The following is a 24,059-nucleotide window of genomic DNA, read 5'->3' as shown; positions in this document are numbered from 1 at the left end:
GTTACAAAAAAAAGATTGATATTATATATGCAGGGCTTTTGGAAGTGAAAAGCATAACGTTCTTATTAAAAGGTTAAGTTCTACAAACGGTATATTACATTATTACTTTGCATATAAAGCTGATAATATTATTAAGAGACCCATATATTAATAAAGTAATTGGACTTCTCTCTGGAATAACATTATAAAGAAGCAACTCAAGGCAGGGAGCAAAACAAAGAGGTCTAACAAATATACAGAGAGAGTACCAACAAGAAGAAGAATAGAAGAATGAAGCGTACAAATATTTTATCGTTTCTTCCCTTTATATTTCTTCTTCTTCCCCACTTGGGTTCGAAACAAATCCTTGCATCTGAAAATGTACATTCATTATTACTCCCTTACCATAACAAATCTTTCATTTCGCATTCAAATCAACTCTTCTCTATTAATCATGCTTTTTAATGTGTTGATGATGTGTGTGTGATTTCAGGCGTCCTCATATGTGGTGTACTTTGGAAGTCACTCCCATGTAGGAGAGATAACACCAGATGCTATGGATCGCAGTCAGGGAAACACATTACGACTTTCTTGGTTCCTTCACTGGAAGGTCTTTTGAACAAACCCACTAAAAACTTGTTTATTTTGCTTACTATTTTTTATCCTCCATTTAATTGACGTGAGTTTTTTAATTTCTGTGGGAAAGCAGCCGTGAGATTGCTACAGACGCCATTTTCTACTCATACACAAAGCACATCAACGGCTTTGCCGCTCATCTCGACCACGACCTCGCATCAGCCAATCTCCAGTAAGTATACACATTACTCTTTCGGGATCCCTCACAATATTAAACATTTGTGTATAGTTCGTATGCGTTTTCTTTTTTTTGATAATTGTAGAAAGAAGCCTTAACTTGTTTTTTCCTAAACAAAGGTCTAAAAAACCAAAGTCATAACGTCATCTGCCAATTCTCTGTATTTGACCTGAATATACATTAACGAGTATGTGTGTGGTGTGTGTTTTCTATTTATGATTGAGAGTGACTCTACTACTTTTGTCTTGATTTTCAAGAACACCCGAAGTTGTGTCTGTATTTCCAAACAAAGCCTTGAAGCTTCACACGACTCGATCATGGGACTTCATGGGTTTGGAACACAACTCTTACGTTCCTTCCTCTTTCCATTTGGAGAAAGGCCAGATTCGGAGAAGATTCCATCATTGCAAATCTCGATACAGGTTTGCTCTTCCCCTTTTAAAATTATTTTTTAGTTTTGTCTTGAATCTATTGGTCAATCTTTTGCAACTTTGGGAGCCTTGAGATCGGTCTCAGGGAAGATACGCACCTTCCTTTAAAATTAAGAATTACACAATTTCAAAATGGATTTGACTTGCACTACAAGAAATATATTTATATATGTATACTGTATTGATTTATTCATTAGCTAGTGGTCAAGATCGCTAGATTGTCAGCAAGAATCAATCCGCAATTTATATTTCACGCATGTGCGCATGTGCATATTCATTAATATACATATTCTCCTCTCAACAAGAATTTTAGCCGTCTCTTATGTCTAATATTCTTTATGACCTGTATCATATAGTTTGACTCGAATAATACACAACAAAGATTAACCTTATGATTTATTTACCAAACTCTGTAATATATACTTGTTCCATTTTATAGTTAGAGATTGGTGAATAGTTCCTCGTTAAAGGTAACGTGTGTTTGGCATATGCAATTGTCTTTAACAGAAAGTCAATGAATATTACTCCCTGTAACTTCATAAGTTCATAGTAGTGACAATTATTCAAAAGCGTAATCTAAATATAGTAACTATGAGTTTTCAAATGCAGTATTTTTTCTTGTAGAAGATGAACAGGCTTTTAAAACGTGGTGAGCTAGTTAGAGATTTTAAAGAAAAAAAAAAACGTATTTCTTCAGTTGCAGGCTTGCAACTAGATGATGTCAAGTGTTAAGTAAAAATTACTTTCTGTTGGCTTAGCTTTTTTTTTATTTTTTTGAAACATCTGTTGGCTTAGCTTAACAGTTACTTATTGCTTGTTTTTGAAAAATAAATTATTTCACGGAATATGAACTAGAAAAATAAAGTAAAATGCTGGATCTAGGTGGAAAGAGGTTGGTAAACTTGGGATATGCATCAGAACTAGAACCTTTCATACCATTGAATATTTTATAACCGCTTTGATAGTTAATGTAAGCTACTTTTTATTGTAAAGCCAGTAATACTCACACCGATCTTAAAACGATTGGTTGTGTGACTATCAGACACTCAAGGAATTAAATATTTTAATTCCACTTATCAATAAAAGCTTGGAATCTGTAATAAAAAAAATCCTAAGTTATAAATTAATTTTAATTTCGTAACTAATAATTTTGAAATGATTGTGTCTGGTTAAAAAGGTGTGTGGCCTGAATCTAAGAGCTTTAGGGATGAAGGCTTGGGACCAATTCCTTCAAGATGGAAGGGAATATGTCAAAACGAGAAAGATGCCACTTTCCCCACGCAACAGGTTTCTTTCTCTCTTTTGATCTCATATGTTTTTTTTTTTCTGTAACTGTTGATCTCATATGTTTATCCTTCCAACTTGGTATTTTATCATTTTCACGTTAAGTAACTATATTAGTACGATGCAAACAAATATGATCTCCCTATTCAAAACATCAGTGAGTTGACTACGGCTAGAAATAATATACCTCCTTTGGAACTTCTGATGCGTTGCTGTATATTCTTCTGTCACTCACTTGCCGACTGTTGTAGAATCTTTCTTTTTTATCTTGACGCTTGCTCTTAACTTTCTTTTACACCCTTTCTATCTATTTTTCTCGGCAAAAGATTAAACATCGAATCCCAAAAAAGAACAAAAATACTTAGTATAGTTCTTTTTAAAAGTTTGAAGAGTATCTATGTTTATCTTTCACTGACTAACCATAAATAATGTCTACAGTCTACGTAGATGTTATGCAATAACTCCTAATGATTGTTTTAGAAAGACCAAGTAAACGTCCAAAGAATTCCAAAGTCTAACTAAACAAACCAAATTGAATTGCAACAATTTTTTTTTCTGTTGTAATAGTTTGGATAAAAATGAATAAACATTAAATAAAAGCAAATCTACATTATATTTTTTAGCCTTTTTATATAATCGATAACCGTTTATTATTTTTTATCAAGTTTTTATAAATGCATGTTGTAGCCTGTTGATTCATCAATATACACATGTTAGATATAGGGAAAACTAATTGACTATTATAGTTGTGTAATTTCCTATAGAATAATAGAAACCATATTATTTATTTTTTTTAAAATAAAGAAGGTAATTTTTTTTTTTTTGAAACTAATAAAGAAGGTAATTGCTAATAGAAAATAGTGAATTTTTTTACTAACTTGTTTAACCGAATAAAATTGTGAATCAAAGGAAGCTGATAGGAGCAAGGTACTTCCACAAGGGCTACGCAGCAGCCGTGGGACCTCTCAACTCCTCCTTCGACTCTCCACGTGATCTCGACGGCCATGGCTCCCACACTCTCTCCACCGCCGGAGGAGCATTCGTCCCCGGCGCCAACGTCTTCGGCCAAGGCAACGGCACGGCCAAAGGTGGCTCTCCGCGTGCCAGAGTCGCCGCCTACAAAGTCTGCTGGCCACCGGTCAAAGGCAACGAGTGCTACGACGCCGACGTGCTCGCCGCTTTCGACGCCGCCATCCACGACGGTGCAGACGTCATCTCTGTCTCGCTCGGCGGCGAACCATCCTCGTTTTTCAAAGACAGCGTAGCGATCGGGTCGTTTCACGCCGCGAAGAAGGGGATCGTTGTCGTCTGCTCAGCCGGGAACTCCGGACCGGCGGATAGTACGGTTTCGAACGTTGCGCCGTGGCTGATCACCGTTGGAGCTAGCACCATGGATCGCGAGTTTGCTAGTAATCTCATTCTTGGTAACGGAAAGCATTACAAGGTTAGATTAAGTTCTTGAATCATTTTCTTGAAATTTTAGCTTGAATCTATTAATATCATTTCTTGGTTGATTTAGGGACAAAGCTTAGCACCATCATCTATGCCACATGCTAAGTTCTACCCAATAATTGCTGCTTCGGAAGCAAAAGCTAAGAACGTTACAGCTTTTGATGCGTGAGTTTTTTTTTTTTCAGACAAGCTAATGTTGTTTACTCATTCCAAATTTTTTATTTATTTAAATGAATTATGACCATTTATTGACTTTGTATCATCTCTTTGTGCAGACAATTGTGTAAACTTGGATCGCTTGACCCCCAAAAGGCAAAGGGGAAGATATTAGTGTGTCTTAGAGGAATCAACGGGAGAGTGGAAAAAGGACGAGCCGTGGCTTTAGCTGGTGGTGTAGGGATGGTTCTCGAGAACAGTAATGCCACTGGTAATGATCTAACCGCTGATCCGCATGTCCTCCCTGCCACACAGATCAGTTTCAAGGACAGCCTTGCCTTATCAAGATATATCAGCCAAACCAAGTAATAGGATTATATTCTTCAGTCACTTAACTCAAACCTGACTTTGGTTTAAGTAATAAAAGAAAGAAAAATTGTTTATGTTATGTAGGAAACCCATTGCGCATATTACTCCTTCAAGGACAGTTTTGGGAACAAAACCAGCACCCGTAATGGCTGCCTTCTCGTCCAAGGGTCCTAGCTCGGTGGCTCCTGAGCTTCTGAAGCCGGATATTACTGCGCCTGGTGTGAGTGTGATAGCCGCCTACACTGGAGCAGTATCTCCAACAAACGAGAAGTTTGATGCTCGACGTCTTCTGTACAATGCTGTTTCAGGAACCTCCATGTCTTGTCCTCATGTCTCTGGCATTGCCGGTCTTCTCAAAACCCGTTATCCTTCTTGGAGCCCTGCAGCCATCCGCTCTGCCATCATGACTACTGGTAATTAAGAATGTATTTTGATTCTTATTTCTTCCATGACCATGATTTGTGTTCTCGTTCTTGTGGTGGAAGTAAATTTTTTTTTTCTTTTTTTAATCCTTTTAGGTTATCTGTTTATTATTTACTTACTCGGTGTTTGGTTTTGTAGCAACAACATTGGATGACATTCCCGGACCCATACAAAACTCTACTTACATGAAGGCAACACCTTTTAGTTTCGGGGCGGGACACGTCCGACCAAACCTAGCTGTGAATCCTGGTCTGGTTTACGATTCAGGCATCAAGGATTACCTCAACTTCTTATGCTCCCTTGGATACAATGCATCTCAAATCTCTGTATTCTCCGGGAAAAGCTTTACTTGTTCAAGCCGTAAAACCAGTCTTTACAACCTTAACTACCCTTCCATAACAGTTTTAAACCTGTCATCGAGCAAAGTCACCGTCTCAAGAACTGTTAAAAACGTTGGACGGCCTTCGACCTATACCGTCCGGGTGAATAACCCAGAGGGTGTTTATGTTGTGGTGAAGCCGACGAGCTTAAATTTCACCAAGGTTGGAGAGCAAAAGACGTTTAAAGTGACCATTGTGAAGCGTAAGGGGAAAGTGGCTAAGGGTTATGTGTTTGGAGATTTGGTTTGGTCAGACAAGAAGCATCATGTGAGGAGTCCCATTGTGGTGAAGCTCTGACTATTTACCGGATAATATCTAAAGGTTGTATGTCTACAAAAGGGAATAACATGATTTTTAGTGCCACTGATGTTGTTTGTTTCATGAAATTTAGTTACTTGTGTTTGAATTCTAAGGCTTAGAAGAAGAATGGTGTAATTGTGATTTATCATCGTCATTCTTCAGCAGTTTAATGTCATGCTGATCATCAGAATAATAATGTTGCTTCAACTATTCTAATTGTTAGTGCATTTAAGTTTTAACGGTTTTTTTTATATTTAAAAAAAACTGAGATGTATGTTAGGGCTGGGCATTTTATCCGTTAAATTTGATTCGATTCGTTATCCGTTACTATTCGATCCGAAAATTCCGAATATCCGTAAGCTTTCGAAGCAAAGCAAATACTAAAATTCAATATCCGTCAAAATCGAAGCAAATCACAAATATTAAAATTTTGGGAAGCGAATATCCGATCCGATCCGTCAATATATAAATACATGTATATTTTGATTATATTTAAAGTTTTAAATGTATAAAATTATATAATTATTATTCTAATATATTATTTGATAGATTCTATTCATATTATTACTTATATAAAAGCATTACATAAAAGGAAGAGAAAATATTTATGACAATTATAATTTTTTCTTAAGTTTTGTGTTATTATAATTTTAACTAAGTTTAAAAATTTACAAAATATGAAGATTCACTATTTCTTTTAATTTTTATCTTTTATGTCATGCAAAAAATATATTTTACAAAACAAATTTGTATCAAATTTTTAAGATTATTTGTATTAATCAAAACAAATGAGAGATCCATAAGTATCCGCGAATATCCGCAAATATCTATTTATTTTCCGGATATCCGTTTTTCCGAATATCCGTATTTTTTCGAAGCAAAGCAAATCGAAAAATCAGATATCCGTAACATTCGAAGCAAATCACAAATACCTTCAAAACCCCGAATATCCGATCCGTGCCCAGGCCTAATGTATGTTGAGAGAGTGGTAGAGAACAACCCAAACAGTGTGTCTCCCAAAGAGGGGGAGAGAGTCGAAACCAGTCAACCTAAACACAATATTTTGAAGACGAGAGAGCCTGGAAATCAGGTACAGAATGGTTCGAAACAGTACAAATGGTTTTTATATGAATGTTTCAAAATATTGTCAATAGCTATCGCCTGCAAAATCTATGTTTGCAAATGCTAGCATGAAACCAGTCACACGTTTATTGCTAACATTTATCAAAGCTATTTACTTAGGGCATGACTGGTTCAAATGCAGCGGTTGCGGCTGCGGTTGCAGAAGTTTACGGTTGCGGATGGTTGCGGTTTTTAGCGGTTTTAAGAGATTTGTATGACTGGTACTGCGGTTTGAAATTTGTGCATTTGCGGGATACTTATGACTAGTTAACCACGAGATGCAACAACAGTTAAATAATAAATTAATAATATTTACATTTTATATAATTATAAAAATATCAAAAATCGTAAAAATATAATTAATATAAAAATTATATTTATAAAATAATAGTTTTAAATTCTTTTAAATTTTTTTAAATTATAGAAATATTTTATATTAAAATTTATAATATTAATTAAAATATAATAGATATATTTTAGTATTTTCATAATTCTAATTAAAATTTTTTATTTAATTTTTTTATTTTTGAATTTATATTGTTTTAAAAAAAAGAAAAAAATTTACTTTCCCGCAACCGCCCGCAAACGCAAACACTACCTGGAACCAGCTTTTGAATTTTAGAGGTTTGAAGCGATTTAGAACGGTTTAGAGCGGTTTAAATGATTGTTGCAAAACGCCAACAACCGCTACCAACCGCAAAAGCTGCGTTTGCGGATGGTAGCGGCAAAACCAGTCATGCCTTTAATGTACCATTTGAGTTTTGTAGTATTCTTCAAAAGAAATTATAGAAATCTCGAACATAAATATAATTTGGACAATCATTTAGATAACACATAAAAAATCTAAGATATAATTATCAAGAGAGAAAATGATCAAAAAGCACCAATTGAAAGATGAAATGACTAAACTACTATAAACCAAAACTTTTATCCCAAACCATTTTATAAATATTAAACTTCAAATCCTAATCACTGAATCCAAATATAAATATAATTATATTTTTTTCTTTAAAATAATGCTAATTTTGTGTGCTAAATTTTGAATAATTTTTTTTAATAATATTTTCCGTTGTGCTATTGTAAAGATTTATCTCCCATAAATTAAAACTTTAGGAATATGTAAATTTTAAATTCGACAATAGTGGATACAAGATTGAATGTTCAAACTGCCTTGTGGTGCAAACTAAGCATAATGACTTTTCAAGTGATAATTCATATTCTTTTTTTTTTTGTAAACTATGATAATTCATATTCGTCTTGATGTAAATAATTGAATGAAAAATACTTGAGTTCACCCCTAGAGTGAACCTTTAGGTTCACCCAATAGGATTTCGTTATTTCATATTCAGTATCTTTTAAAAAAGTAAACAAAATATTGTCAAGTTTTATTATGTTTTTAAAATAAAAAATAAATAGAAAATAATAATAGTAGCAAAAAAGATTTTATATTTAAAATACCGTCAACAAAACACTAAACCCTAAACCCTAAATCATAAATCCTAAACCCATGGTAAACCCTTGGATAAATCCTAAATCTTTTTTTTTTAATTCAAAAAAAAAATCCTAAATCTTTTGATTTTTTAAAAATATACTTTTAACACAATCGACAAAACATTAGACCCTAAATACTAAACCCTAAACCCTAAATACTAAACCCTAAACCCTTGGATAAACCATAAACCTTTGGATAAATCCTAAACTCTAGGATTTAGAATTTATCCAAGTGTTTTAGATTTACCAAGGGTTTAGGATTTACCCAAGGGTTTAGGATTTAGGATTTAGGGGTTAGTGTTGGTTGACGGTATTAAAAATATAAATTTTAAATGTGTTTTTGTTTGCAATTATTATTATTTTTTATTTATTTTTATTTTTATTTTAAAAATATAATAAAACTTGACAATATTTTGTTTCCTTTTTTAAAAGATACTGAATATGAAATAACGAAATCCTATTGGTTGGGTGAACCTAAAGGTTCACTCTACCCAAAAATTTCTCTAATTGAATATATAAATGAACGGTGCTCGTTGAAGATAACAGATCATTCATTCACCTTATGTCATATACTGGATATTCCGACCACTAGTAGTCATATGCTATCAAACAAGTCAAAACGAATATTGCTAAACTATATCTGCTTCGGCAGCACGTTCGTGACTGTCCACTTGTTTAGCAACTTAGTCGTTGACAAGAAACATGATCCCCAAGTTATAATATGTTTAACAGAAAAAATAAGAGAGATTCTTTTTATTTATGCTTATTGTTGGATGATTTTTATCAATTACCCATGAAATGATCTACTATCAAAATATTTAAACAGCTCAATAAATATTGGGCTAATAGGAGATATAGGCTCCCAAAACTGAACTAATAGGAGTTATATTATGATTCAATGACATTTTAATTGGTTATCTAAATTAATATAGTGTTTAAGCCATAGATTTCTTCATTATAGTGTGTATATATATATATATATATATTTATTTATTTTTAAGCCATAGATTTCTTCCTCATTATAGTATATTTTAATTTCTCTTTATTATATCATGATATGAAAGTTCACAACAATTTCCTGAAAATTTTAAGTGCTTCTTTTGGTCCACCTTAAACGTCATGTCAATTCAATAATAATAAAGTTTACTGGAATGACTCATATTAGTTGTGTAATTACTAGAATAACTCTTATTTTTTGAAAATTATTAAAATGTTTTTCTGGTCAAAATTGCCCTTGAACATAGTTATAACAAAAAAATAGTTATTATTAAAATATCTTTATTATTTTTCGACGGCAGATTTGTTTTGAAAAAATAAATTTGTCTGAGTAATAAGTTTATTTATAAAATCTGTGTAGAAAAATAAATCTATCATTAAAGTGGTGTCAGACTTTCTTTAAAACGTCAGATTTATTTGCACGGCAGAGTTAATTGTCTGATTTGATTAAAAACAGATTTTTTAAAATATGTCTGTCATATGAGGTAGCAGATTAATTATTAATGGTAGATTTATGTGGTCAACTTATTTTCTTATAGACCGATTTATTTTTTGTGTTAAGACTTATTATTTTACGGCAGATTTTTATATCCGATTTAAAATTGTTTGCAGACTTTTTGCTTATGTGGTGATAGATTTTTTAATTTATGTTGTGGCAGATTTATTGACGAAAATCTGGGTTTATGTAAACAAAACTTAATTTAATACTCAATTTTAACCCGGTTTACAATTATTTCAAATCTGATTTATTTTTAGGTTAACTAAAATCAGAATTAGGCAAAACATTTGGTAACTGTCATCATTTTTTTCATCCATCTTTTCTTGAACGTTTGTTCATTGCTGGTGGAGCTAAACATATGTTCCCACATTTAGAGTTTCTTGAACAATCTGTTGTCATCAAAAAGAAAAGAGAACAATCTGTTGTCAAAGCCACAAATAAATAAACTGAACTTGTATCAGATACTGCTTTATATGTAAGAATAGGTTCCTGCATTTGACATGTTCTTGAGTCTGTATCAGATACTGCTCTCTTTCAATTCACGTTACATATCTATAAAGTTCAGAAGTACTATTAGTTATCACTATCATGAATTGACTCACAATATCATGATCAAGGAGCAACTACTAGTATTATTTCACTGCTGACAAGGAATGTGGACAGCAACCAGCTTACTACTTTTTATTTAATATCATTCTGAGAAAAAAAAACATAACAGTGGAGGTGTTACAAGCAAGAAACTGAACTATCCATGAAAAATCTTTATAACCTATAAAATTTTGTCTAAAATCACAAATCATAGCTTTTTCAGAAGTAAAATGTTCAGTCAATGGCCAAATCTTCAAGCCTGCATGTTCCTCTTCTTGAGATGAGACTTGGCGACTCTAAGGCCTTTGCTGATCACGCTGCACCTAGCAAGTGCTGTATTCTTTAAATCAGGTTTGTAGTAGTTGTCCACTGCCTAAATAGATAATACAACAAATTGATTAATACTGAGAGACAAAAAGAAAAAAAAGGAGATGTGAAAGAATATATCTCAGAGCCAAGCATAACAAATATATTCATATAAGAGATACTCCACAAAGGAGTCCTCTTCTTACGTGTTAGCTTTCTAATCACAGCTCCTAAAACCAAAACTACAATAAAAAAGTATCAATTCACTGCAACATTAGACAAGACTAACCAATCTAGAGAATAACCTATAGGCTATAGGCAACCAAACATAACAACGCACAACAATCAATGATTGAAAGAAAAGAATTATACCTGGTTGGCAACAGCTTTGGCCATCCTGGGGGCCTCCTTATTGAGAACAGACTTGTTAACATAGAGTTTGTTTTGGTGGTTCCAAGTACCACACTAGTTCATAGACCTTTAAATAAAACAGAGAGTAAATGTTAATTATCAAATACAATTGAATTTAACAGATCTGAAAGTCAAAGTTTAGATGACACTGGGAATTAGGGTTCCAAAATTTCAACATGCAATCAATTAATCTATGATAACAACAACTAAAATAGCATAGATTAAAGACTCACAGATTAGAGTAGATTGTAGTTGAAGCCGAATGTGACTGAGGTGAAATCGATTTCGGGTTTGTCCAATAGGAAAGAGACGAAGGTGAGTTATCGTGGAGGATGGCGGAGACAAAGTCCGAATCACGGTAGAGGTGACGGAGACGAAGCCGGTGAGGGAAAAGGGAGCGTCAGAGATGGAGGTGACGAGACGACGAGAAGAGCGTTTCGTCGACATCGGTGGAGAAACGCTAAAGACGTAAAGTATTTGTTTTTTTCTTATAATATTAAATATATACTTTTTAATTATGGTTTAATTTGATCAAAAAAAATCATGGTTTAATTATTAGTGATGGCAAAATCGTAAAGTTGCATGCCTCGAGAGTTAATCTAGTAATTTCAAAATTATATGAGTTAGTCTAATCATTTTATGATTAGTTAGAGTCATTCTAAGTAATTTCTCTAATAATAATCTCATGTTTTACAGAAAGAAAAGTCTTCATTGACATTGACACATTGGTTCCTTCTCTTTATAAAGATTCAAATTATCTTGAAATCAAAGGCAGAGACTTCAACTTGTAAGACGACAATGGAAGAGCCATTTCTTCCGAGAGACGAGGAACTAGTCCCCGGTAAAACGACATGGCAAAGAGGTCAGCTCACCGTCGAACTGAAGAAAACAAGCCTCTTAGCCGCTCCTATGGCCATAGTAACATTTGCTGAATACTTATTGCCTGTCATCTCAGTCATGGTCGCCGGCCACAACAGCGAGCTTCAGCTCTCCGGCGTCGCTCTTGCCACCTCCTTCACAAATGTCTCCGGTTTCAGTATTTTGGTAATAACTCTGCCAAGACTCTCTCTCCTCTTTAATTCAAGAATCTAATTGATTCTCAACTCTTGAAAACGATTTGTGCAGTATGGTTTAGTAGGTGCTTTGGAAACTCTTTGTGGCCAAGCTTTTGGAGCCAAACGATACGAAACAATCGGAACCTACACATACTCAGCAATCGCTTCTAACATCCCAATCTGTTTCCTCATATCAATTCTCTGGATTTACATCGAAAAGCTTTTGGTCTCTCTCGGACAAGACCCTGACATCTCCAGAGTCGCTGGCTCCTACGCCTTTTGGCTAATACCTGGTTTGTTCGGACAAGCTATCGTCATACCACTCACTAGGTATCTTCAGACACAAGGGTTGGTTATCCCTCTGCTCTACACTGCCGTAGCCACACTTTTGTTCCATATCCCAGTTTGCTGGACTATGGTTTCTGTGTTTGGTCTGGGAAGCAATGGAGCTGCTATGGCTATTAGTGTGTCCTTCTGGTTTTATGCATTGATACTGGCATGCTATGTGAGATTCTCCACCTCTTGCGAGAAGACTCGCGGCTTAGTATCTGGTGATTTTGTGTCTTGCGTCAAACAATTCTTCCAATATGGAATCCCATCAGCAGCAATGGTTTGGTACGTCATTCTTAAGTTCCTTGTTGGTCATGTTACACTTTAAAGCTAATATTTTCGATATTTTTATCCCCAAAAAGTTTTTGTTGTAAGAATGGCATACAAAAAATAACCAAAATAGCATTTATAATAAAATTTAATATATATATTTTAGTATTTAAGAAATGCTATTTTAATCATTTTTTTTAGTGTGTGCAATTTTGTGATATATTATTTGATCATTTACCCTATTTTTACGATAAACATGGAAAGGAACACCATTTTTTCTTCTTCATTCAGACAACTATTATTATTGGACCAGTGCTGCTAGTACTGTGCTGGTTATATACTTATATACACTATGGCTTCCTCTCATCCCGCTTGCATTATTTTTTGTCTTTCTATAGCCTAGAATGGTGGCTATTTGAGTTAATCGTACTCTGCTCAGGTCTTCTCCCTAATCCAAAACTTGAGACCTCTGTTCTTTCGATATGGTAAGTATCATATATATGTATTTTTCTTCTTACTTTTTTCTCTTTACTAGAGAGTATTAATCTATTTATTTTATTTCAGTTTTACAACAGCAGCTTTGCACTATGTAATTCCAGGTGGAGTGGCCGCGGCTGTGAGGTAAAATTTAAACTCTCAGACCAAATCTTCCCTGCAATTCCTTTTCTCAACATTTGTGATTGGTTTCTTGCAGCACACGGGTGTCTAACAATTTGGGAGCTGGGAATCATCAAGTTGCTAGGCTATCAGTATTATCAGGGCTCTGTCTCTGGCTTGTAGAGTCAATTTTCTTCACCACACTTCTCTTCACCTGCAAGAATATCGTAGGCTACACGTTTAGCAACAGTAAAGAAGTTGTGGACTATGTGGCTGACCTAGCTCCTTTGCTCTGTCTTTCTTTCATCCTTGATGGCTTTACTGCAATTCTAAATGGTGTTGCTAGGGGAAGTGGTTGGCAAAAAATTGGAGCTTGGAACAATGTGGTGGCTTATTATCTCATAGGAGCTCCGGTTGGAGCTTTCTTAGCTTTCTATCGTCATTTTAACGGAAAAGGATTGTGGTCCGGGGTTGTGGTTGGATCCGCTGTGCAAGCAATTATACTTTCTATCATCATAAGTTCAATGAATTGGAAAGAACAGGTTAGTACTTTGAATAGAAGATTAGCCATTTCAGCTTGTTACACTTACATATTCTGTTTTGTTTCCTTAATGCTTTGAAGTAATTGGACTCTATGATTTGCAGGCTGAGAAGGCTAGGAAGAGAATAGTATCAACTGAAAAGGGGTTGCCATAAACGAAGGGTGTTTCTTAGTTACTCCATTTTGTTTTCTTAACTTTTGATATATAAATGTAATAGTTTATAGTTATATGATCAAACAAATGAATAAAAAACCTCATTGGTTCCAAAGTGTCTATTATGCATATTGGTAATAATATTATGAATATTGGTAACAGTAATTAGTAATGTCACTCTCAAAATATGAAGGTTATTATCTAGCACATATTTACATCACAATAGATAAAATATCAGAAGTCAATACAGATAAACTCCTTTTTGCGTACTATATCTTTTTAAAAGAAATTATAAAAATCATTTCAGTAAATATTTTAAATTATTGCTTCTTGTAAACTATCACATGTCCAAGCTAAATAAGAGATTGGAAAGATAAAAGCCCAAAATATAAAGCATAATAATGGCTTTTTGCTTCTTATTAACCGATCCAGACCATTAGAATATTTATCAACCCACATAAATCATGGCCCAGTAAGGAGTTGTCTAGGGTTTTTCAGTATAAGACCTCCTCGCAGTTAGGTTATACCGCCTCTTGTCTTCTCGTCACTCATCTAAAGCTTCCCTCAGCTTCAAACAATGGTAAGCCCTAGCTTTCCTCTCTCTCCCTCTCTCCGTGTCTTCTTGTTCCGCCATGGTTGCCTTCTTCATTTTCTCTCGTTGTCTCTCACTAAACATTCATTTTATATACAAATCTCCTGCATTACGTCTCCATCGCTTTATTAGTTTTTTCATATATTTTCTGAGCTTTAGTATCGAAGTCAATGGTTGTATGCTTCATAGGTTTTGCTCTTAGCTTATAAAGGATCTACCTTTCTGATGTAACTTATGAAAAAATTCACATAGATCTTTGTCGGCGTGGGTTAGATCTTAGGGTTTAACTAGGGTTTGATAAGATGGACTAATGAAATAAAGATGTTTCTCTATCGTTTAGGTGTTTGTGAAGCCCTCCAAGTCGAACGCGTACTTCAAGAGGTACCAAGTCAAGTTCAGGAGAAGGAGAGGTATTGATATTCTTCATTTACTCTCTCTTGTTGATTTATATTGTCTGTGTTCAACCTGTTCTGAAAGTTTGTTTCATTTTTTGTGCAGCTGGCAAGACTGACTACAGGGCGAGGATCCGTCTCATCAACCAGGACAAGAACAAGTACAATACCCCCAAGTACCGCTTTGTTGTTAGGTTCACCAACAAGGACATAGTCGCACAGATTGTGTCCGCAAGCATTGCCGGTGACATTGTCAAGGCCTCTGCTTACGCTCATGAGTTGCCTCAGTATGGTCTCTCTGTTGGTCTTACCAACTACGCTGCTGGTACTCTCAACAGTTCCCTATGCTTTTACTCTTAGTTTTCTGGTTCTGTCTTTTATAGCATGCTAAGATTATCCTTTTTTTTTTGTTAAAACCAGCTTACTGTACTGGCCTTCTTTTGGCTCGCCGTGTTCTGAAGATGTTGGAGATGGATGCAGAGTACGAGGGCAACCTCGAGGTATCTTGTGACTTTGGTTTCATGTTATCTGATTTCTGTCTGTATCTCTAATCTTATAAAATATCATGAACAGGCAACCGGAGAGGACTTCTCCGTTGAGCCAACTGAGTCCAGGAGACCTTTCCGTGCTCTTCTTGATGTTGGTCTCATCAGGACCACAACAGGAAACCGTGTCTTCGGTGCACTCAAGGTAATATAAACAACTCTTGTAATAATCCCTTGTCATTGTTCTTTATCTGTTGTATTGTGTGTTTGATGAGTTCGTCTATGGTTTTTACTGTAGGGAGCCTTGGACGGAGGACTTGATATCCCCCACAGTGACAAGAGATTCGCTGGTTTCAGCAAGGAGAACAAGAACCTCGATGCTGAGATCCACAGGAACTACATCTACGGTGGTCACGTCTCCAACTACATGAAGATGTTGAACGAGGACGAGCCAGAGAAGTTTCAGACTCACTTCAGTCAGTACTTGAAGAAGGGAGTTGATGCTGAGAAGATGGAGGAGTTGTACAAGAAGGTTCATGCTGCCATCCGTGCTGACCCCAACCCTAAGAAGACTGTGAAACCTGCTCCCAAGGCACACAAGAGGTGAGCATTTCATTCTTTGTTAAGAAATACTATTGGCTCTTTCTGGTGGCATTGGTTTCTCATTGTGGGGTTTTGACTCTGATGAACAGGTACAACTTGAAGAAGTTGACCTATGAGGAGAGGAAGAACAAGTTGATCGAGAGAGTCAAGGCATTGAACGGAGCGGCTGGAGGTGATGATGATGATGAGGACGACGAAGAGTAAAGCACTGGAAAGTTCAGCGTCTCCTGATGATGTCTCTTGTAGGAGCTTTTACTTTTTTTGCAAGACTTGAGCATTAAACTTTTGTTTTCACTTTTAATTTCGTTTGAGGATTTTGAGTATGAGTATGCTATTTTCTTTGAAGAAGTTAAATCTTTTTGACATTTTCATGAATTTGCAGTCTATAATCTTATGCCTTCTTTAATCTTGTGCCTACTTTTAATCTTCATTTCTCAATCATCATCAAAGTCTGATATAGCTCTTATTGGCAAAATGATATCTTATATTACATAACCATCTTAAATAGCTCATTCTATATTTAAGATGATAAAATAGAATAATTTAGTAATATAATTGGTTCACTACAAACTTTATAAGATAATTGATTACTCTAGTATCATAAAAGTGAAAATAATGTAATACACATTGGAGGGTCTCTAACAGGTCATTATTAAACAACACACTCTATTGTTATAAAATCTTGAATTTGCAATTGTCTTTAACTCGAGTTTTAGCATCAGTTTCTGAAATATAAAAAGTTAAAAGAGTAATGAACAAACACAAAATGTCACTACTGACTGACTACACATTACTCTTCCTTCACAAAGAAGTTAACTTCCAAATTTTCTTCTAGAGCTCTAGTTGATCCATGTCTTCATCAAGTTCTTTGATCTTGACCTCTGCGTCTTCACCAAACTGAATGCACTTGTCGATTTCAGAGAGTACATATTGTATGCTGTCCACAAAACATTTTTCAGCAACATCTTCATTTTCATACTAAAAAACTAAAAAAATGGAATTGGTTTTGAGTGTTTTACCTCCTTTCTTTCCTCAAATCAAGCGGCGTGAATCTCACCATGCTGTACTGTTCCACCTTCAAAACAAACACACCAAAATCAGGGTTCCCATGATCCAACATTCAAACTCAGTTTCACCAACTTATTAAGAACGAACCATTACCAATTCAATCAAGGCTTTGTTCAGTTTTGCATATTGAGGAGCCATCCTTTGGTTTAACCCAGCCAGCATTATGCGTGGCTCCGGATCCAAGTATCTATATATGTTAAAACAACACAAGCAAATTAAACATTATAAACTACAGGAAGAAGAAAACAAAGAAGAAGAGAGAAAGCAAAGACTTCACTCCTCAATGTTGCTTTTGTCCTGTAAGAGATCCATCTTAGAGAGGATGTTAACATGAGGCAGTTCAAGCTGGATCATTGCAGAAAGAGAAACCATACATCCGCTGATAAACTTGGTTACATCTGTTACAAACTGGTCCAAAGATATATTCTCTTCTATGTCAAAAAAACACTGAATGGGTTTCTAATAAAAAAACTCCATAATCCAAAAAGGTAAGGGGAAGAAAAAACCTGTGAGTCAAGCAAATACACAGCACAGACATTGAAGCTATTCTTCTTCAGATGCTCCACAAAGTTTTTGAGCACAGGTACATGTGTGAAAATCTCTATCTGGCCTATAATAACCACGACAAAACAGTTAAAAAGAACAATCATGGATCAAAAGATGTAGAGAAACTCATTGGGTTCTTTAAGAGAAAGAGAGAGGGAGAGCACCTGGACAGTCAAAGACTAAGTAGTCATCGTCTGTGAAGTTCTCCAATTCTTCATCCAACCAATTATAAAGACTGTCCTCAAGGTACCTATGAACTAAAGTTAAGGTTTCTTCATCCAGTTCACAAAAAAACAACAAAATAACAGAGGGCTAAAGACCTATAAAGGATACTCCATACAACGGATGAGAGCAGCATTGGGACCACACTTTAGCTCCTCCATAAAAACATCAACGGAAACAAGCTCTCGGATATCTGCGTCCAGAGAAGAAGATCATTAAAAAAAAAACGAAAGACAGACACAGAACACAAAGAAGTAGAGATTCTCAATTTCTCACCCATTGCCACAGGATAGTTAAAGACTTCTGCAGCAGGATCCAAGTTAACTATGTGCATTGTTCGTCTGATAGTTTCACAGTGTTGGTGTAAAGATGAGCAATAAGTTGACTGTTCCAGAAAAAAAAAACATAAACAACATTAATTCAACCTGCATTCTTGTCACTCTTAAATTAAATTAAAATAAAAAAACTAACCTTTCCGCTGCCTGCTGGGCCAATAACAAGCTGTGCATAACGCATTGTAGCAACCTCTCTCTGTCTCACACAAACTCAGATGGAGAATTGATTGGTAAGCAAGCTCCTAATGCAATATGTGACAACTTTATTAGACAAATATAAAAAATATAATCCAACTCCTTTTGGTATCTGATTCTAAAGTGAAATCGTTTTGTATTTACAAAACAAGGGTTAGAATTTAGTTTGCATGGACCCCTAAACAGAGAGCCAGAGTCTAGTAGAGAGTAATAAAGTTGCAAACTTTGAGATCAGAAACGAGATTGCAAAGGGAAAAGATCAAAGCAACTCTTTACCTCTTTCGGCTCGTCGGGTTTTTCTTCTAACGTGGTTCAGCAAATTGAAGAAAGGAACAGAGCTTTATGGGAAGTTTGTGTTTTATTGGGCCTTTTATCTTAAGAAATAAAGTTTTGGGCCAAGTTTATGTTTTATTGGGCCTTTTTCTCTTTTTTTTCTGTAAACTATTTTTCTCATTTTTCAACAAGCTGAATTTTTTTAACTCTTCAGTTTTAATATATAGTAGAATTTTTGGCATTTCTATATAAAATAATATCAAAGCAGTGGTCATACAACTTGGTATTCAGTTAGAGATAGTGGTTAGTGGCGATTGAGAAGCGATTGCCTTCTTCTCTCAGTTGCTTATGAATAAATGGAATAGTGTTTATGTGTTTTTTGATCTTCACTCTAGTTGAGAAGTTTTTGAGTTTTACTTATGGTAGATTGAAATCGTTCTTTCAGATTGATGTTACAATCTTCGGCATGTCTTGGCCATGATCGACAATAAAACAACCAATTCAACTGGGTTGAATCCAGAATCATCGTGATTTTGTGATGAGTACTTATTTTAACGGATATGTTATGAATTCAAGGTTCACCAACTAGTCAAAAACAAGAAACAAAAACAAGGTTCACCAAATCACCTTGAATTTGACATGCATAAAAGGACTTCGAGATTGAAGAAAATTATATATGATTCATGTGTTCTAACATGAATCATATATATAGATCACAATGATACAGTAAAGAGATTTTGTGTTTACAATGCAACTAAGATTTAAAAAAAATCACAATAAAATAAACAATGACTTATTTCATTTGATCTTTTTCTCATCATTTTAATTATGTCATTTGTTTTCCGATCATTGTGATGTATTTGTATAAAATATTTATGATATAGTTACTAAATTTAAGTTGGTAAAATAATATCAAAGCATGGGCCATTTTCTATGAATTTATTATTGGTTTTGGGTTATTCCACTCTTGTCCTGTCCATTCAGGTTGGTATTGGTAATAGACGAAAGAATTTATCAAAAAATAATAAGAACGAGAAGGTCTCCATTTACGGTATCAAACTGTCGGTATAAAAAGAACGACTTGTAGCATAGATGAACAAGTGCAGCAGGCTACGTGGTATATAAAGACGAGAAGAATTTTTCTAAATTTTTTCTATAGTCGATCATGCAAAACTTAGCTCTATATATACATCCATCGCCTTGGATTCTCTGTACTTGTGCTAGAGTCCTTGTTATCGTGGAGATGGAACACTTCCCATGATAGTCTGTCTAATTGACCGGGTGAGGCGAATCAAGACACCCTATTATTGATGTCTTATTTTAGATCGGTTATTCCCTATGGATGCTTGTCGTAGAATGATCCAGCCAACTCAGTCTGAAAATCCAACACTGAGAACACTGGTCTAAGACTTGCCTATCTAGACCCTGGCAATCTTGCAATGAGTTATGTTTATTGCGGATTAGACGAATATCAAAGTGCTCAGAGTTAATAACACAGTTATTTTGTATATTCCTAAAATTTATAGTAATTAAGAAGATCCGAATTTAGTGAATAATAATAATAATAATAATAATAATAATAATAATAATAATAATAATAATAATAGTTCATATCCGACTAAAACACACAAATTTACTCAAAAAATTATTTATGACCTTTATACGTCCGCCGCTGCTTACAAGATAAAGGAAATGAGCAACCTACTAGTATTACTTAAATCAATCGTTCATTTTTTAAAACTTAAAACTTATGATGTTTTCAGTAATCAATCGTTCTTTATATTACAAGAAAAATTGAAACATAATTACATATGTAATTTCTTAAGAACATACACCATAATGAATAGGATATGATATGATTACAACAATTTCATCATTAGTCCAGTCCCTAAAAATATCAAGCATAATAAAGAAGTTACTCTTTGAGATAATTTAGTGCCAAAAGAATGGTATCATGTAAACTACTCTATCAATGCCTCAGGCCAATGACTAAACGTTAGAAAATCTCTCGTAGGAAATTTTCGAGGCTTCATTGACTCTTCTACAGCAGTGGTATACTAACTCCCATGCTGATGCTGCAGAAACCTATTAACTTGAGACGGTTCTCGACAGCTCAGTTGATGAACACTAAATTAGAGTCCTAACTAGTGTAAAATATGGACTCTGACTAGACGATATGATGGGTTGGTACACGACAGATCGTTGAACAACGGAATAGAAAAAGGAATTTGCAGAGTGAAATCAAGTCATGCGATTTCATGCTGGGTTTAAATTTGTCAAGTCAATGAAAATTCGAAAAGAAATTAATTTAAATCACCACTAGTAATATCATAGTCATATATCTCATATTTTAAGCTATAGAATATATCAGAAGTTCAGTGGAATCTCGAGCTTCGAGGCTTGTTCTTTGTTTGCAAGCGCAATTTACAAAACATAAATAAATAGAAAAACTAAACTGCCTACACAATTATTGTTCGATAATACGACCAATGCACACACTCATATGCTTTTAGTAGTGCACAACATATTTTTTTGTTAACTGCAATTATATACTAATCGAATTATTATCACAAAGGGAAGTTCGTCCCTCTTGCATTGCTGAATTCATCAAATGTGGTAACTACAGGTGGCCACATGTTAATATACTCTCATTTTAACTCCAATTGTATAGTGATAGAGCCACTTGGTCAGTTGGTCTTATGTTTGTTAATCATTACTATAATAAGAAAATGTCATCATTATGTTTATGGCATATGCTTTAGAAACCTTCCCGTTGTTTATTTTGTTGTTTTCTTCTAATAACTACTTTAATACTGATATTCATTCAGATTTCAGTGTAGATACTTCTACACTTTTGTTAGCTGTTTTGTTTTGATAACACGCTTACTAGTAATATACATCCACCATCTCTTAAACTCCCAAACTCCCCCATGCGGAATTGTTTATATGAGGGTCGTCTTTCAGCACGTGTAAATGGAGTGATCGAACATGATCTAAAATTTTAGAAGAGTCCATAATTTTTGTTTTTTAGAAATAATTACAAATTTAAAATCATATATTTCTAAAAAAAACAGAATAATTATATTTGAATTTAATTTCGGTATGTATAACCAATTTTCATATTACGAACTGTTAGCTTGTGTAATACAATTGCATTGCTAATTTAACCACATTGTAATGATTTAATGGTTTTTACTGATTGAAGAGTTGTCATCGATTCTTTTCTAATGCGACATTGTTATTTCTATATATATATATATATATTATATATAGCAATGCTAATATAAGTCAATTTTTAACGGTCATTTGAATGTCCAAAAAGAAAGTTCATTTCTCTACACTTCACATTCGAACCTTTTTATAAATTTGAAATATCCTTTAAGTTAAAGAAAAACACTACTAAATTAAGTGAAAACAAGGATCGTACAGGTACAAAGATATGTATAAAATCGATGTGCATGCTTCTTGAATTTGTATCATAATAATAAATTCACATATATGATCGATGTGTCAAAAATACAGGTGTGTTTATTCTTGATCCTAATAATTTCGCATCATTGCATTTTGCAACTAAAAGAGGAAAAGGAAAGCTTAATGAACTTTTAAACGTTTTCAAAAGGCAACGTTACTAATTTTTTATACACCCACATCTTTATTGTGAAAAGCTTCCACTGATTCAACTTTTCTTTTTATCTTTTGTCTGTGGCAATGGAGCTGAATCATTAATTTTGAGTGTGTGGATGCGGTTATGATTTTAGTGACCAGAGCAGACCATACACTTATATGCGAATCTAGTTTCGTAATTTTCACTACAATCATAATTGTAAACAACTGTACTCGTTTCCCAGGCACTAACCGCAACGACCAACAATAACAACGGATGACAACGATCAGTGACTAAGTGCAACGATCAGCGATAGGCAAATGACTGTTCAATTATTAAGGATTAAAATTTGTAAACTCAAATTTTCACATTTTAAACGAACTAAGAGTAGTCGCAAAAAACTCTATCATTGCGCAGAAGTGAACAAAATCGTAACGTTGCTAGAACATGCTAGGTTTGATTCACTAAAATCTAAAGCTACACTAACTATTAAATGAATAAGGTTTTAGGTCACATGCCGCTGCCTCCAGTGACCACAAAACATCATTATAATATGTATAGAATGTAGATTGTTGGGTGTTTTAGGCATTGAGTGAATTTTTTTTTTTTTATATTTTGCTTTGTCTTCTATCTTTTTGACTCATCTTTTCCTTTAAAAAAATTAATGATATATTTATTTTAACACTTTAATAGCAAAATAGTATTATATAAACTTAAATATGGAAGTATTAGTTATGTATTGTACATATATTCGACTAAGTATAAATGTATTTGTAACAAGGTTCCCAAGAAAATTATAACATATAAGATACGTCAGATCACAAACCATTATGCGTAACGATACAATAGAAAATGAACCGTTTACTACAGTTTTAATAGTTTTCAACAAAAATACAAATAATGTTGGCAAATAGGCGAAAATGTATATAGAGAGAGATATAATATCTTTTACATTGTGCCAAGTAAAAAAAAAAAATCTTTTACAGGGAGAAACTGACTCTTTTAAGATTCTTTGTTAAAAAGCGTGTTTCCTAGATTTATTAAACAAACTCTAACTTGACTAAGATTTTCTTGATAGGCTAATAGTGAATGCTTACCCTCAAATGATGATTATAACTTCAAAAATTTGTTACACTTTTGGCAAGCTTAGATCTAAACCAAACTTGCCAGTTTGTGAACTCTTATAACAGCATCCACAAGGGAGAATTCTACCCTTGGGGATCTCAAAATACATACACATATATGTATTTTGAGATCACCAAGGATAAATTCCCAACTAATTAAGCTATAAGGTTCTCTATTAGTTCAAAGAAGAAAGCATCCATCTTAAATACTTACAATTCTCCAAATATAACCATTTTCCTTTTTAAGTGAATTTTACCAATACCCTTAAACACCTATGTGATACAATGTTCTTTGACAAGCATATAACAGTTATCTCGACGGATTCTTGTTTGAACTTTAAACCCAACCCTCTTTGAGTTGATCATTGGCCAAAAAACTTCACAACTTCTAATTGCAATAACCTAATTAGCTTTGTAGTAGATAGAGCTAGTTACTAACTTATTACATTTTCTGAAGGCTACATTTCCCCTTCATTGTGTCATCTATACACAGAGTTTATCTTATTTAATTTGATGCATCTCATTAGTTGCAATAGCTTAAATGTCCACGTTATTATTCCGGCTGCTCTATATACCATATTTGGTGGAACAGGAATAATAAACTTTGGAAAATTCAGTCAAAGCTTCATACATTCCAAAATGATCGTTTAAATCGCGAGGAATAGACTGATC

General features: G+C 34.2%; 4 protein-coding genes and 1 non-coding gene across 6 annotated transcripts; 3 read left to right on the top strand and 2 right to left on the bottom strand.

Annotated features, from left to right (window-relative positions):
* Nucleotides 1-192: 192 nt before the first annotated feature.
* LOC108859819 (subtilisin-like protease SBT5.3) lies at nt 193-5,796 on the top strand. Its single transcript, XM_056997684.1, is given in 12 exon segments — nt 193-360; nt 473-544; nt 546-589; nt 689-787; nt 1,051-1,156; nt 1,158-1,215; nt 2,402-2,511; nt 3,422-3,952; nt 4,028-4,125; nt 4,236-4,481; nt 4,570-4,898; nt 5,047-5,796. Coding segments are annotated over 12 exon segments (2,322 nt in total). The 5' UTR covers nt 193-270; the 3' UTR covers nt 5,586-5,796.
* Nucleotides 5,797-10,727: 4,931 nt separating this feature from the next.
* LOC130503011 (small nucleolar RNA R24) lies at nt 10,728-10,821 on the bottom strand. The gene has a single exon (XR_008940594.1). It is a non-coding gene; the product is annotated as a small nucleolar RNA R24 (small nucleolar RNA).
* A 960-nt stretch (nt 10,822-11,781) lies between these two features.
* LOC108858821 (protein DETOXIFICATION 1-like) lies at nt 11,782-14,063 on the top strand. Its single transcript, XM_056997679.1, has 6 exons — nt 11,782-12,045; nt 12,127-12,671; nt 13,055-13,141; nt 13,221-13,277; nt 13,351-13,795; nt 13,899-14,063. The coding sequence occupies exons 1-6, from the start codon at nt 11,800-11,802 to the stop codon at nt 13,947-13,949; spliced, it is 1,431 nt and encodes a 476-aa protein (XP_056853659.1). The 5' UTR covers nt 11,782-11,799; the 3' UTR covers nt 13,950-14,063.
* Nucleotides 14,064-14,443: 380 nt separating this feature from the next.
* LOC130503010 (60S ribosomal protein L5-1-like) lies at nt 14,444-16,385 on the top strand. 2 transcript variants are annotated; one of them, XM_056997682.1, is made up of 7 exons: nt 14,444-14,528; nt 14,881-14,950; nt 15,039-15,257; nt 15,353-15,432; nt 15,506-15,622; nt 15,716-16,020; nt 16,110-16,385. In XM_056997682.1, the coding sequence occupies exons 1-7, from the start codon at nt 14,526-14,528 to the stop codon at nt 16,222-16,224; spliced, it is 909 nt and encodes a 302-aa protein (XP_056853662.1). In that variant the 5' UTR covers nt 14,444-14,525; the 3' UTR covers nt 16,225-16,385. The 2 variants fall into 2 exon arrangements, with proteins under 2 accessions (XP_056853662.1, XP_056853663.1); XM_056997683.1 differs by lacking the exon at nt 14,444-14,528 and adding an exon at nt 14,535-14,583.
* Nucleotides 16,386-16,669: 284 nt separating this feature from the next.
* LOC130503009 (uncharacterized) lies at nt 16,670-18,753 on the bottom strand. The gene is made up of 10 exons (XM_056997681.1): nt 18,663-18,753; nt 18,328-18,433; nt 18,133-18,241; nt 17,968-18,049; nt 17,799-17,884; nt 17,595-17,698; nt 17,366-17,496; nt 17,182-17,275; nt 17,040-17,095; nt 16,670-16,957 (listed from the first exon to the last, which is right to left on the bottom strand). The coding sequence occupies exons 2-10, from the start codon at nt 18,370-18,372 to the stop codon at nt 16,852-16,854; spliced, it is 813 nt and encodes a 270-aa protein (XP_056853661.1). The 5' UTR covers nt 18,373-18,433; nt 18,663-18,753; the 3' UTR covers nt 16,670-16,851.
* Nucleotides 18,754-24,059: the final 5,306 nt, after the last annotated feature.

This window comes from Raphanus sativus, unplaced genomic scaffold (genome assembly GCF_000801105.2).
Source record: "Raphanus sativus cultivar WK10039 unplaced genomic scaffold, ASM80110v3 Scaffold0764, whole genome shotgun sequence".
NCBI classification, from domain to species: Eukaryota; Viridiplantae; Streptophyta; class Magnoliopsida; order Brassicales; family Brassicaceae; genus Raphanus; species Raphanus sativus.
The sequence above is the reverse complement of the archived record's forward strand: the minus strand, read 5'-3'. Positions and strand labels throughout refer to the sequence as shown.